The 15016-nt window shown below is 39.3% G+C and overlaps 2 protein-coding genes across 2 annotated transcripts in view; both read right to left on the bottom strand.

Moving 5' to 3' along the window:
- Positions 1–117, bottom strand: part of marco (macrophage receptor with collagenous structure) — a 52572-nt gene extending 52455 nt beyond the window's left edge. The window contains exon 1 of the mRNA XM_030081456.1: positions 9–117. Within this exon, the coding sequence (XP_029937316.1) occupies positions 9–117 (109 nt within the window). The remainder of the gene's footprint in view (positions 1–8) is intronic.
- A 9551-nt stretch (positions 118–9668) lies between these two features.
- LOC115380325 (macrophage receptor MARCO-like) overlaps positions 9669–15016 on the bottom strand; it is a 118939-nt gene continuing 113591 nt past the window's right edge. The window contains exons 19-20 of the mRNA XM_030081454.1: positions 14672–14836; positions 9669–10315 (exon numbers count right to left, since the gene is read on the bottom strand). Of these exons, the coding sequence (XP_029937314.1) occupies positions 10185–10315; positions 14672–14836 (296 nt within the window). The 3' untranslated portion in view covers positions 9669–10184. The remainder of the gene's footprint in view (positions 10316–14671; positions 14837–15016) is intronic.

The raw sequence follows: 15016 nt of genomic DNA, 5'->3' as shown, positions 1-15016 counted from the left end.
GAACTCACCGTCTGTCTGGAAGCTGTAGATATCAGTCCTGCTGGGTGACATGTCAAACAGTGGGTTAGTTCGGTCGTGCAAGCCTTTTCCGTCCACCTTGTCCACTGATGTCTCCATGAAAAAACATAGAAAGCCTCAGTGCCACAGTGAGGAGCTTTTATAACTGCACGTGACGTAGGGAAACAATTTTTTTTTCTCCTGTACTGCAACAGTACAACCCCATAAAGGAACATACTGTATGAGTGCACGCTTACACACACGCAAACAAATCCATGATCATTTACCCCAAAACACACACACACACACACACACACACAAACTGATTCAGAGGAAGTAACAAAAAAGTACAAGCAAGTTCTTCGCTGAAAGGGGAACTTGGATTAAGGTCATCAAGACCCATTTGCGGCTTCTCGGCACACCAGGCATTACAAAACAGTAATGCGAGTTCATCACACTGGTGAATGTACAGAGGATTTGATTTTTTACCACCAGGTCAACACAACTGATTTCAGTTTCAGTTGGATTCAGTAGGGGAGCAAAGAGTGAGTTGGACCTGTGGGGAAGAGAAGCCAAACCCCTGTATGTAGGCGTCCATTATACAAAATTACACGTGCGATCACAGATTGTTGAAGTTTGTTACTCTTAAGCTGCAGTGGAGAAGTGCACACAGCGAAAATGATGACAGCCAGGTTAAACAATGTAAATATTGCTGAGTCTGGTTATTTGGAATGGTAACAAACTGTAATGATCAATGTTTGGCTGTGGGGTAAATGTGCCTCTGTGCACAGGGCAAGTTGATTGAATGGCTAAACATAGAACATAGGAGCAAGTTTGAAATTGGGGGGAGCACAAATGCCAGCATATGTCAAAGTCAAATCCATAGGGCCCTATAAAATGAGTTTTATTTTTTCCCAAATATCGTTTTATTTTTTCCCAAATTCTGTTTTTTCCGTTTTAATTTTTTCCATTTTTTCCATTTTAATTTTTGGGAATTCCGTTTTTATCTTTTACTTTTATTTTACTACCAAAAAGGGTGTGTTTTTAATGCAGGGATTAAAGCAAAAAAATACTTTTGACTGAATTTTTTTTTCAGGCCAGTTCATATTCCCCGCAATGCGCCGCACCACGCAGAATGGTCCCTTTTCTGCCGTGCGATCGCTTCCCAAAGGTTTCAAGTAAAAAAGTTAAATGCTGTTTGAGCCCTTCTGTTCTCTAATACAGCATTTAAGTTGTAAGAAAACTTTAACCTACACTACTATTCAACACCAACAGCACTGTAAAGGAGGAAGGTGGTTCTGAGCAGTTTAATTATTGCAAGTTTGCTTTTAATTTAAATGTTTTGATCTATTCAACAAAACTGATACTTTTTTTAGGGCTTGACTCAGTTTGTAATGTATTCACAATGTAGTTATACTAAGAGCTAACGGGCTTTCTGTCGTCCCCCTTTAACTAACCCATGCCCATCTCCATTTGTTTTTCACAGTTTGATCTATTTTTGAAATGCCGGAGCCTTCCTTCACAATCAACGCGTCCATGTTGGCATGTGGAAATTTACTGGAATCTCCTACGCGTTAAAGATAAATGACCAATCGCAAAAGTCGGCGACAACAGCTGTAGTAGGCTAACACGGAGATTAACATTCAGCTTTCATTACATTACGATTAATATGCTCTGTCCTTATTCAAGTAAAATATAAAGTATCAAGTAAACCCGAACCTCAACAGGGAATAGACACCTACCACCTAACAACCACCTACCACCTAGACACCTACCACCTAGACACCACCTAACAAATGTACCAAAGAAGCTGCTCTCAGATGACATTATCCATCAGCTATCCATTTTGAGTTGGGAAAAAATCCACGTTACATCTGTTAATTCCACTCATGCAACTATTCCCTCCAGTCTCTGACAAGTTACAACAGGGGGCCGGATAAAACATCATTGACTCTCTCCAGGGAGATTAGCACATAAAGTTTAAGTTCCTTATCGGTTGTGTGTAACATTCTGACATTAAGAAATCATTACAACAGTAACTCTGAGACATTAGTATAATATCTGTTGCACTATACAGTAGGCTATATTATACATGTTGGTTCCTTGGAAATCTTGAAAAATTCAAAGGATCACCTGGATTTGAAAAAGAATACAAATTTGTTTGTAGATGTTTAATTAAAAGGGACTTAGAAATTTGATTGGTTTTATGTCACTTTGAGTTCTGATGTATGTGGTGCTGGACTAAAATTTTTTTTCTCTGTTGTTTAAATTGGTCATATTTCTACTTTCTTCTGTTGTTTAAATTGTTCATATTTCTATTTTCTATATTCCTTGTTATATTGTGTATATTGCTTGTTGCTATTTATTGTCTGTTTTTACTGCAAATTATGCTTCGTATTTTTGCTATCCACTTTGCTGCTGTAATGCTGGAAATTTCCCCACTGTGGAACTAATAAAGGAATATTTTATCTTATCTTACCTTATTGATTTGTTTGCCCTCTTATAGGCCTACTTTATGTACTTCCACCACTGCGGACAAAGATAGTGACAAATGAGAAGACTCTGCACTAAAATAAAAATTACTGTTACTGCCCCAAGTGTAATTTTCAATTTCTTCTTGGCTATTAGAGCACAGCTTTGACTGAGTGATGTGGTACAATTATGTTTCTGAATATTCCTAGTATAAAACTATAAAAACATAAGGTACAGGTCAGATCACAATAACTTCACCTCATCAGCAATGATATATGATATTATATATTACTACAGAACAGAGATGACCAAAGAAAATTTTGGTTGGCTAAAGTCCTGAAATTTCGACCAAAAGTCGACTAATCAGGGGGCAGCGGGAATACAAAAAAAAAAAAAAAAAAAAAAGTTACTATTTTTAGATTAATTAACTGGCAGTAGCGTACCTGGTAGCCTTGTCCGCCTAAATGAATTAAAAATAAACATAAACAACTAGCAGTATATTAAATGGTTTTTGACCTAATTATTCTGCACTGAATGACACACTGGAGTCCGTCGGCTATGACAGCGTTACATCACGTGCACCTACGCAATATCATAGCCTATGATTTCCGAAAATAGTACTATGTCAAGCTGCTGTCGCTGCAGGTGTGTGCGCCTGCAGTTATAAAACGATTATTAGACTAAAACTTTGAAATATGCCAATTCTGATATGTTTATACTCAAAACTGACGGAGGAACCTAACGCAGACATGTTAGCTTACTGTTTTTAGGTGACATGCCATGTTGGTCATTGTGATATGCAAACTGTTGTTTGCCAAGTTTGCATTCCACTTTTTTTTCCGTCTATTTTGGTAAAATGTTGCCACACTGAAGACGTCTTTGACATGGTAGAGGAATGTTCATAAACTTCCTTGTATCCTTGTATAATCAAAATGTATTCATACTGTGAGCATTTCGCTCTCAAAATATCAAAGTTTTTTGCTAGTATTCTCTCTGTTTCAGCGGAAAACATGAGATCTGACGTTAACTAGTCCTTGTCAGCCAGCCAACTTGGGCTTATCATGTTTTCTAGACATCTTGATTTCCCAAAACTGAATAAATACCACACATAGCAACACATTGCTAGCTCAATCATGTTGTTACTAGAATATCCGCTGGAATTTTTTTTTTTTTTCAGGGACTCATAGTTACACTTCTGCCGACTTCTCAGTCATTCACCAACACAACTGATCTTTATCTACAACCAAGTTATATTAACAGTTATATTTAAATGTAGGCTACTGCTTTCCAGTGTCTGCGCCATAAAAGCATCTATCTTTTAATAAACTCACCAGCAGATGTTTTATTTCAGCTGGGGGTGTGTCACTCCAAGTTAACATCAGCTCCGATTAATATGGCTAAGCAGCAAAAATTATTTGTGCATTTCGACTTCTTACTGAATTGATATCGAAATGTTTAAATCAATATCGAATTGAGTCATTCTTAACAATACCCAGCCCTACCACAAAGTGTGATAAAGTCACCATAAACTCTACAATGCATTTAAATCACTATAGGAATACCATCACAATATCATACAAGATATAGTATAGTAAGTCACCATAAACTCACTGCTGAGTGCCTATAGAAATATCACTATTACAACACTGATGTAATAACAGAGGGAAAGCACCATTAAGTCACTCGGCTTCTATACGTCTCAATAGGAATATTATGGCAATACAGCAGTACTCTCGTAAATGCAAAATACCACTCAGAAACTCACTAGTCTATATGGACAAAATTAAAATATCACAATATGTTGGACCTAAGATCGCTATCAATATTTTGATATTTTTGCTAAATTGTCATTAGTAATGTGAATATGGTGACCACACAGGTAGAGACAAATATTAGAACAGCTAGAACAATCTAATAAGTTCAAGTGTTGTTTATTTGTTACCTCAATTAATTTAAGGTAATCTTTACTTCATTTGTGTGCATTTTAGTCATTAACATTAAAAACACACTCTTTTTTGGTATTAGATTAAGAGTAAAAGGTAAAAAACGGAATTCCCCAAAATTAAAACGGAAAAACGGAATTTGGGAAAAATTAAAACGGATTTTATAGGGCCCTAAATTGCTCCTTTTTACTGTGTTGCAACCTTTAAAACTAGGCACAGACAACACTTATGCCATATGACAATATCACGATATCCAAAATCCCAGACGATTTCTATCTTACATCATGACATTGATGTAATCAGGGATGCAAACAGCAAGACCTCAAAAAAGAGAGAAGTTTCCGAACCTATTGGAACAAGGGAGTACTTTTTACTACGTATCTTTTGTAGCACAGAGGAGATATGTTGTTCAAACACTCGGTATGTCGTGTTAGTGTATGTTTATGAGTTGTAGAACATAATAAATTATCTTGAAAGGAGTAGATGTTTACCAGGAAGCTTGACTCCAATAATTTAACAATATGTTAAATTATTATTTGTTTTAAAAATGTAAATTACTTATCAAACAGACCTAACAATTCAACTGCCAATGAATGAGCAGGAGTATGCCTGTGATAACATAGATTGAATATGAAAAATAAGCCGAAGTGATACCACTTCTCGGAATAGACAAGCTAAGCTGTCAGTGTGCTGCTGTTAGCCAGTGAAAATAGAGCGGAGTGGCACCTCTTTGCTTTGTTACACAATCTATGTCAGTGTGCTGCTGTAGCCTGGAAAGTACAGGGTACAGGGGGAAGAAAGAGGGACAGACAGAGAGAGAGCGAGGCACCCTTAAATCTCCCTGTTAGCTTTTACCTTTTCGTTGTGTGCAGTGATGTGGAGCCTGAGCTGCTCATCCAGCGCTGTGTCTGTCCGGCTCTTACCAAAGGTGTTCAGGTTGCTCTGAGAGCGGATGTGGGCTGTGGAGGTTTGGTGCTTCAGCAAAGCCTCGGCAGGTTGTGCAGGTCGCAGTTAGCCTCTCTCAGCCAGACGCTGCCGTGACCCGCCGAGAATAGGAGACTCGGAAAGCACAACAACTTGCTAGCTCGACTGCATCCACACAACCCACTCTCTCTTTTTGTACCATTTTTTTTTTTGAAAGGTCCTCCTAATTTTTGTCCCTTCCTTTGGATTAAATCCTTGAGGTCAGGTGTTGGTTTCACAGTTAATATTACGTTTTTTTCCCCCTCAAATATCAAGTTAGAAAGTCTTTTCATGGGAAATCTCCACCTTCGCTGCTAGCCAAAAGCACCGCGCACCGGTGACAACAGCATCGCGAGACCTTGTGGGGGGTTCAGGGCCTGTCGGGATTCCTGACATTCCCGACTCAGGAAGCCAACCCACAGAGGCAGAGAAGCGCTGTGCCTAAATGATGCCTGTTAATGACAGCGTGAGAATTGACTGCATGCGCGTTGTTTTCTTATTCACCGGTTCGGACATGTTTGCAGTCACTTCAAACAGGCAACACAACACACAGCAATGAAACAGTTTTATTGGTTGATGTACAGTACACTGCATGTATTTGAATTGTGTGACGTCCTCTTTGATTGGATTAAAAATATAAATATTCTTCTTGTCCTCTTGTTTTATGTTTGTGCACTACGGAGCCGCAGAGGGGCCATAGAGAGAAAAATAAAACACACCAGGCTACGTTTTACTACATAGTGCGCTACAAATGTTTGAGTGCGAACCGGATACAATTTGACTCGCTTTCTGAATAAATTATTTTTGTATACCTGTAGTCCTCCTTACAATACGGTGCCAGGGTTAGGGTTTACTGCCACTGCTGGGGGCTGTGGAATAGAGCCAGACAGCTGAGAGTCTACCCAGAGCACATGGGAAGCTGCGGAGTCCGTGTGGACAGTGAGTGCCTGCTGTCGGCTGTATCTTTCTCTATGGCCTCTCTTTGTATTTTACCTAACGTACGAGTGGAAGAATGAAATTATTTTTTACCATAAGTGTTGCAGTATAGGGGCATTGGCAGTGAATGGAACAGTTTTTACCGTAAGTGTTGCAATATAGGGACCTCTGATTGTGCTTAAAAATAATGTGGGATGGGGGTAAAAGTGGGCGGGCCAATACCCCCCGGCCCCCAACTTCCGGCGCCATTGCCCAGCCCTACTACTGAGTTCTACAGTGAGTAGACCTCTATGGAAGATAGAAATTACCACAAAGTATTTTAAACTCACTTCAAGCTCAGTATTTAGTCACACAGGCACATTTTAAACATGTATGAATCCCATATATTGATACTACACCTAAGAAATAACAGTGCCCGCTGCAGCCAAAAATGGGATTCCATATAACAGAAACTTTCTGCTTCCACAAAAACCTTTCAGACTATGTTCTTCAAAGAACAATATCTTTAAATGGTTCAGCGGTGCCTCAAAGGCCAAAAAAAGGTTTTTCAAAGAAGAAAGAAGGGGAAAAGTCTATCGAAATAGCAGTTACAGGATAATTACAGGTGTCAACTGGAACCAAAAATAGTTTTTCATTGTGATTCTATTGGAGAATCCACAAGGGGAAAAGAAACTTTTAGTGGTTCTTCAAAGAATCACCAAAGGTGCTTCAAAGACCCATCAAAATTCTTGGAAGAACAAGAAATGCCTCATGAATTTTAGAGCCCTTTCTTGAATTATTTTTCTGCTTGCATAGAACCAGCCACAAAATATGATGCAGCAAAATAGCCGACTTGACTATCAGACACACACTCCCACACTACTTTTTTTCATACTATATGTTACTGTGAATGGCCACAAGATGGCGTCCCGATCTAATTTTCCCTTGCCCGGCGTGCTCGCTTCAGGTTTTATCTGTTACAGTACATGTGGGTTGTGCAAGCATACAGAGCAGAGCATTTATGCTGGAGCCTATGCTGTTAAATGGATGGCATGTCAGCATTTAGTCTGTGATCACTGGTAGTTGTTTTCCAAGATGACCAGCACTAGACAATGCCTCATTCTGCTGCTATTGTGTCAATAAAATTTACACCAAGATTTTTTTTTCTTCCAGTTACGTCACCAATTCGAAGCCGACTGGATGAACGACTTTATTTTGCAGCCTTTATTTATTATTAACCTTTATTTAACCAGGTAAATCCCATTGAGATTAAAAATCTCTTTTTCAAGGGAGACCTGCCCAAGACAGTCAGCAGCAAAAACACTAAGTTACAGAGAAACGACAGAAAGAGTTAAAATCACAAGAGAAAATCACTACAAAACAAACAAACAAACAAACAGATAAACAGATAAACAAACAAACAGACAAACAATCAAACAAACAAACAATAAACATTACAACAACACAGCAATACAATACAAGCAAGTCAAAAGATTACTAAAACAGCACTTTCGGGGAGACTAATATAAACACTGATGTGCTAAAAACAACGACATTCAATGGACCTCAATTCACGATCTCTCATTACTGATTTAAAAACATTCATTGGCACCAAGTCCTTTCGTTTCAGTTCACTCTGCAACAAATTCCACGTCGAGGGAGCAGAGTTACTGAAAGCCCTCTTCCCAATTTCAGTCCGGACATTTGGGACAGAGAGCAGAAAGAGTTCCTGTGAACGCAGAGAGTACAATCCGGTGTTTTTCTTTGCAATGAGATCACATAGACAGGACGGAAGCAGCTCAAGAATAGTCTTATAAATAAAAATGCACCAATGTGTGAACCTACGGGTCGCCGGAGCTGGCCAACCTACCTTAAAAAAAAAAAAAAAAAAAAAAGTTGTTACAGTGCTCAATAATGCATGCACGGTTCCTGAAATCTGTTGGCTATATGAAATGGAACTTGGCATGCGGTTTTCTATGGTGTGTTTTGTGAATATGGAGGGACATCCATATTTTTCCCTTTGAGTCTTTGGCTCTTGTCAAGTAATTTTGCAATGAATTGATAGTAAATAAAAAAGTGGGTAAACTATATGACCTCCTCGCTGATCATCGAAAGGAAAAACCCTAATATAGCCTAGACAGAAATCAGTCTGAGAAAAATGCTGATTTATTGTTTCTTAATAGAAACACTGTCTTTATGCTATTAGACTGTGGCTTTACATAATAAATAATTATTTCCGGCTAAAAAAGGTGGTGCACCCATACACACCGTGGTTGCTGGAAAATTATAGATAGATAGACGGACGGACGGACGGACGGACGGACGGACAGATAGATAGATAGATAGATGTCAAGAGTATCTTCTCTATTTTCCATGTAAAGTCTTTGTTCACTTCTCACGTTGGTTAGCAATGATATTTCTAGGTGGAAGCCAGACACATGGGTCGCTGTGACTGATCACGAACAGACTGGTGAGGAACCACAGGGCTTTTTGGACTGTCAAAAATGTGAGTAACTGTTGTGAAAATCAGATCTGCCTCCTCCCTTCCAGTTTCCTTACACCTTTTCCTTTCTTTTCCCCAGAGATGCTGCAGACTTCAGTGAGATCTAACAGACATGCTTCTCTGTACTGTAGGCTAAATATCCGTGTTAAATAACATCACGAGGAAAGTAAACTTTTACAGCTCTTTATCAGCAGTTGAACAGACAGGTAAGGATCAAGAAAATTCGGCAGTTTAGTGCTTTCAAAATCTAAAAAAAAAAAAAAAAAAAACTACACCCCAAAAAATAAGAATATTGTTAAATACACACACACACAGACACACACAGACACACACACACACACACACACACACACACACACACACACACACACACACACACACACACACATTTTGAGCAATGTATTTGCATTTTGAACGAAATCGGAGCAGTCAACGGGAGGGCTGTGTTGTGTTTCAATACTCACACATTGTGATTTCTGACATTAAGAGGACCTTCCTGCATCATTAAAGGCTGTTTTGGCTTTATTCAATCTGGCTGTTTGTTTGACAGCTAGAACATTGATATAAATAAATATTAGGTGATGTAATTACATTTCAAACTGGAAATCTGAAAAAAGCAGCCATGAGACTGACGAAAATGCTTGAACTTGTGCATGAGCGTATGAGTTTTTTTTTTTTTTTTTTTTTTTAATCTAAACGACAAGCCGGTTTTTAATCATTGTTTTTTCATCCGGTGTTGATGGGTTTTATCTCGCTCTCTGATGCCGGTGATGTGCATGATGTCCAAGGCAAATTCCCCTGCGGCGACAATAAAGTTTACCTCAAGTTAAATCTTAATCTCAGCCTTAAAAATGACCCAGGTGTGAGAATAAAAGCCAAGTTGCTGCCAGCAAGACATTTGGAAAGTAGTAACTGACACAGTCCAAAGTTGGGAAACCAAGGAAAGATGGAGTATTTTATTGTAGCAAACTTTGATTACATGAGTTTTTTGTAACTTTCATTCAGCATACATGATGTACAGAAAAAAAAGGCTTTTAGCATAATCTTTTGCTTATGGTACAGTGTCATGCATTTAAACTAATGTCTTGATTAATGAAGTGAAATGGAGCTTGGCATGCGGTTTTCTATGGTGTGTTTTGTGAATATGGAGGGAGATCCAGCTGTGAACATCATGAGTGCACTCTTTGTTCTCTGCTCTTATCTTTGGAGAGGTGTGTCTGTAGTGCACATTTGTATGTGTGTGTGCGTGTCTGTATCTGTATGCACATGTTTTTCAGTGTCTGCATTTCCTGCTAGTCAAGTGGTGATGCATTGTTTCCTCATCCTGCCTGTGTTGCCTGTTGGCCCGTCCTGTGTCGCTCTTGGTTTCGGCGGTCGTAGATGCTGACTGTCTAGGTACATTGCACCCCAGCATCCTCACCGTGGTTACAGTTGTGAACACCCACTCCACTGTGTGGGCAGTCGAAGATACTTGTCTCAGTGCCAGTGCACCTCAAGTCATCAAGCCAGATGTTACCAGTGCCTGAAGAACAAAGGCAGTTATCATTATTATCATCTTGTTTTCTCATATATACATGCATATATACAGTATTCATATAATGTATACTTTATATATACTATTAAATATATATATGTGAATATACATATATTATGGCTGTGGAAGTTAACGCGACAATTTTTTTAACGGGTGATTAATGCGGTGGTGTTTGAACCTTTGCCCACTCCATAGTTTGAGAAATCAGGAAGTGAAATCATGCAACTTTCCTCCTGCCTCTGCAAAGTTGTTTAATGCGCACAGCACGATTACCGGCGAATGGCCAACCCTAATCAACCGTGTTGTCTGTGTCATTGTCAGTTGTGATGCTGCAACCACGTATAAACAAAAGTCGGTTTATAATGAAAATAAGTCTATGTGTGTGGCGCACTTGTCAGATCCGGCAGACCGGGCGCACCGGCCGGAAGTTACCTCCAGCCGCGGTGCTGGCCAGAGGTAACTTCCTCCTCCTTCAGAAAGTGTCCAACTGACAGCCAGAGCAGCAACTGTGAGATCCGGCAGACCTGACCTGACCGGCCGGCACCAGGTCTGCTGGATCTAACGGGTGTGCCGTGCATACAGACTGCCATACTTTCATTATAAACTGACTTTTGTTTATATCGAGCGCTTATCGGATAAACGCTCGAATTTCATATCTCGCCACCGTGCATGCCTCTCTGCTCTGCCACTCTGACCAACTGAAGTAGCAGCACCTGAGCAGCAGACGGACGTCACTGACGTAATGACGGTAGCCTAATGTTTTCAGCGAATCAACAATCAGAGAAAATGTAACACATCAGACACTGGAGTGGTTTAGAGCCTATGTAAGACTTGAGCTTGTTTATAGTCACAAATGAGTACAGATGGTGAGTGGAAAAATTTACCGTAGAAAACAAGTCAGATTTGGCGTGAGATTTCTCTCTTGAGCGTGTGAGCGTGAGATTGAGGCTGAATGCGTGACTGTCACGGCCAATGTGTGAGAGTTGGCAACCCTGCCAGTGGACACCTCTACCACCCGTAAACTTTCCACAGCGGTCACCAGATGGGTGGCTACATCATTACAATGTAATGTTGCAGTTATGCCCATCTGTTATTTGTTGGGCTTGAGTTTATAATTTCAGCCTTTTTTTATTTTTTACTATGTGCGCCTTATTTTTTATTTATTTATTTATTTATTTATTAAAGCTTTTATTACTTGGAGATTCTGGACAGTATTTGTCATCGTTGCAATAATAATAAACATGCTGCATTAGCAGAAAGCAAGTATTTGTCTACTCCCATGTTGACATGAGTATTAAAAACCTGAAAAATATCTGTTTAAGGTAGATTCAGAACAGATAAAATTATGCAATTAATATGTGATTAATCACGATTAACTATGGACAATCATGCGATTAATTAAATTAAATAAATTAAATATTTTAATCGATATACAGTTCTAATATATGTAGATATATATATATAGATAGATAGATACATACATACATACATACATACATATATACATACATACATACATACATATATATATACAGTACAGGCCAAAAGTTTGGACACACCTTCTCATTCAATGCGTTTTCTTTATTTTCATGACTATTTACATTGTAGATTCTAACTGAAGGAATCAAAACTATGAATGAACACAGGTGGAGTTATGTACTTAACAAAAAAAGGTGAAATAACTGAAAACATGTTTTATATTCTAGTTTCTTCAAAATAGCCACCCTTTGCTCTGATTAGTGCTTTGCACACTCTTGGCATTCTTTAGATGAGCTTCAAGAGGTAGTCACCTGAAATGGTTTTCACTTCACAGGTGTTCCTTATCAGGGTTAATTAGTGGAATTTCTTGCTTTATCAATGGGGTTGGGACCATCAGTTGTGTTGTGCAGAAGTCAGGTTACTACACAGCCCACAGTCCTATTGGACAACTGTTAAAATTCATATTATGGCAAGAACCAATCAGCTAACTAAAGAAAAACGAGTGGCCATCATTACTTTAAGAAATGAAGGTCAGTCAGTCCGGAAAATTGCAAAAACTTTAAATGTGTCCCCAAGTGGAGTTGCAAAAACCATCAAGCGCTACAACGAAACTGGCACACATGAGGACCGACCCAGGAAAGGAAGACCAAGAGTCACCTCTGCTTCTGAGGACAAGTTCATCCAAGTCACCAGCCTCAGAAATCGCAAGTTAACAGCAGCTCAGATCAGAGACCAGATAAATGCCACACAGAGTTCTAGCAGCAGACCCATCTCTAGAACAACCGTTAAGAGGAGACTGCGCCAATCAGGCCTTCATGGTCAAATAGCTGCTAGGAAACCACCGCTAAGGAGAGGCAACAAGCAGAAGAGATTTGTTTGGGCCAAGAAACACAAGGAATGGACATTAGACCAGTGGAAATCTGTGCTTTGGTCTGATGAGTCCAAATTTGAGATCTTTGGTTCCAACTGCCGTGTCTTTGTGAGACGCAGAAAAGGTGAACAGATGGATTCCACATGCCTGGTTCCCACTGTGAAGCATGGAGGAGGAGGTGTGATGGTGTGGGGGTGTTTTGCTGGTGACACTGTTGGGGATTTATTCAAAATTGAAGGCACACTGAACCAGCATGGCTACCACAGCATCCTGCAGCGACATGCCATCCCATCTGGTTTGCGTTTAGTTGGACCATCATTTATTTTTCAACAGGACAATGACCCCAAACACACCTCCAGGCTGTGTAAGGGCTATTTGACCAAGAATAGCCTGAATATCACTGATGGAGTGCTGCGGCAGATGACCTGGCCTCCACAGTCACCGGACCTGAACCCAATCCAGATGGTTTGGGGTGAGCTGGACCGCAGAGTGAAGGCAAAGGGGGCAACAAGTGCTAAACACCTCTGGGAACTCCTTCAAGACTGTTGGAAAACCATTTCAGGTGACTACCTCTTGAAGCTCATCGAGAGAATGCCAAGAGTGTGCAAAGCAGTAATCAGAGCAAAGGGTGGCTATTTTGAAGAAACTAGAATATAAAACATGTTTTCAGTTATTTCACCTTTTTTTGTTAAGTACATAACTCCACATGTGTTCATTCATAGTTTTGATTCCTTCAGTTAGAATCTACAATGTAAATAGTCATGAAAATAAAGAAAACGCATTGAATGAGAAGGTGTGTCCAAACTTTTGGCCTGTACTGTATGTATATGTGTGTGTGTGTGTGTGTGTGTGTGTGTGTGTGTGTGTGTGTGTGTGTGTGTGTACACATATAGATAGATAGATAGATAGATAGATAGATAGATAGATAGATAGATAGATAGATAGATAGATAGATATCATCTTAAGGAAAGGTTACCATAAGACTTAAAAGTGAATCATTTCTTAAAGTAATGTCATCTGTGCCCAGCAATAGAAAAACGTACATGGATTCAAACATAATACATTACATACACAGCAAGATATTTTGTGCTTTGTACAGAGTCATTGCACCCTGTTGAATTGGTTTAAATGTGTAATATGTAATACTTTACAGGCTCAAATGTTTAAATAAATGTTAAATAAAATGTTAACTAAATGCATAAATGTTAAAATAACCATAAGAAAACAATTGGGATACACTTGTGTCGTCGATGTATTGTGTTGTGGTGTAAAAATTTTGGCTCAAACAACAGTAAATGAAACACTATTACTAGAACTCCTAACCTCTTAAGTCTATACACGAATGCAGACTAACATCCACTAGATGGCGCTAAAGCTTTATAAAATTACACTGTAAACACCTGCTATTCTTCATTTTACAGTCTGGTCAGCTGGCAGTTAACAGTGATCTGGTAAATGTCAAAGCAAATTTTCCCCAAAAAGTATGCAAGAGGGTGACACTATCTCCTGTCATCTCCCTTAAATTGCATTGCTTTTGCAAAAACTATTAGGCTCCATAATACATTTAGCTCATATAATCACAGTGAAAGTAGCACAAGTATAAAGTTGCTGACTGTGAAAACCTTGTACAGGTGATGGCTTGGTGGTTTTTATGTTGTCACTTGAATTGAAGCTTTGTCTGTTTTTAGCAGATAAATAGATAACAGCAGATAAACCCAAAAAGTGCAATGTCATCAGATGAAAAAGAAAACCAATTGTCTTAACTCAAAGAAAAGTTGACATTGTACAGCGAGTTTCCAACCAACAAGAGACAAAAAGCCAAAATTCCCTAATCCACACAATATGTAATGTGACCATAGATGCTCATGTGGAAAGAAGTGCTTTGAAAATGAATTCAAGAAAAAACTATAAGGCTTTTGTGAGCAATTAGACTGAGAAGAGGAGAAGTGACATTATCTGGGACAATGTGAGGGTGGTGGATTTGTTGTTCTTACCTGCGGTGGCAGTGAAGACATCGCTGACATCCTGATAGTGCAGCATCCTACAGATCACTCTGCCATCTTTACGGTCAAAGCCGTCATCACACACAGTGCCCCATGCTCCATTGTGCAACACCTCCACTCTCCCACGTTGTGTCCCTCCAGCAATCCGCACATTCACTGTAGAGGAAGAAAGATACTACTGCTGAAGGTCCCACTGACTGAAACTTCACTTTTTAAACTGTTACTCCAACTCCTCAGTTTTGTATTCAAGACAGAACAGTACTTAAAAGTACTTAAAAATTAAAAGTGCTAAGTGTAGTAGGACATTTGTAGTACTTGGGCAACATGGAGCATTCA

This window comes from Myripristis murdjan, chromosome 21, assembly GCF_902150065.1.
Source record: "Myripristis murdjan chromosome 21, fMyrMur1.1, whole genome shotgun sequence".
Lineage (NCBI taxonomy): Eukaryota > Metazoa > Chordata > Actinopteri > Holocentriformes > Holocentridae > Myripristis > Myripristis murdjan.
Note: the sequence above shows the minus strand (reverse complement) of the source record. Positions and strands in the feature narration are given on the sequence as shown.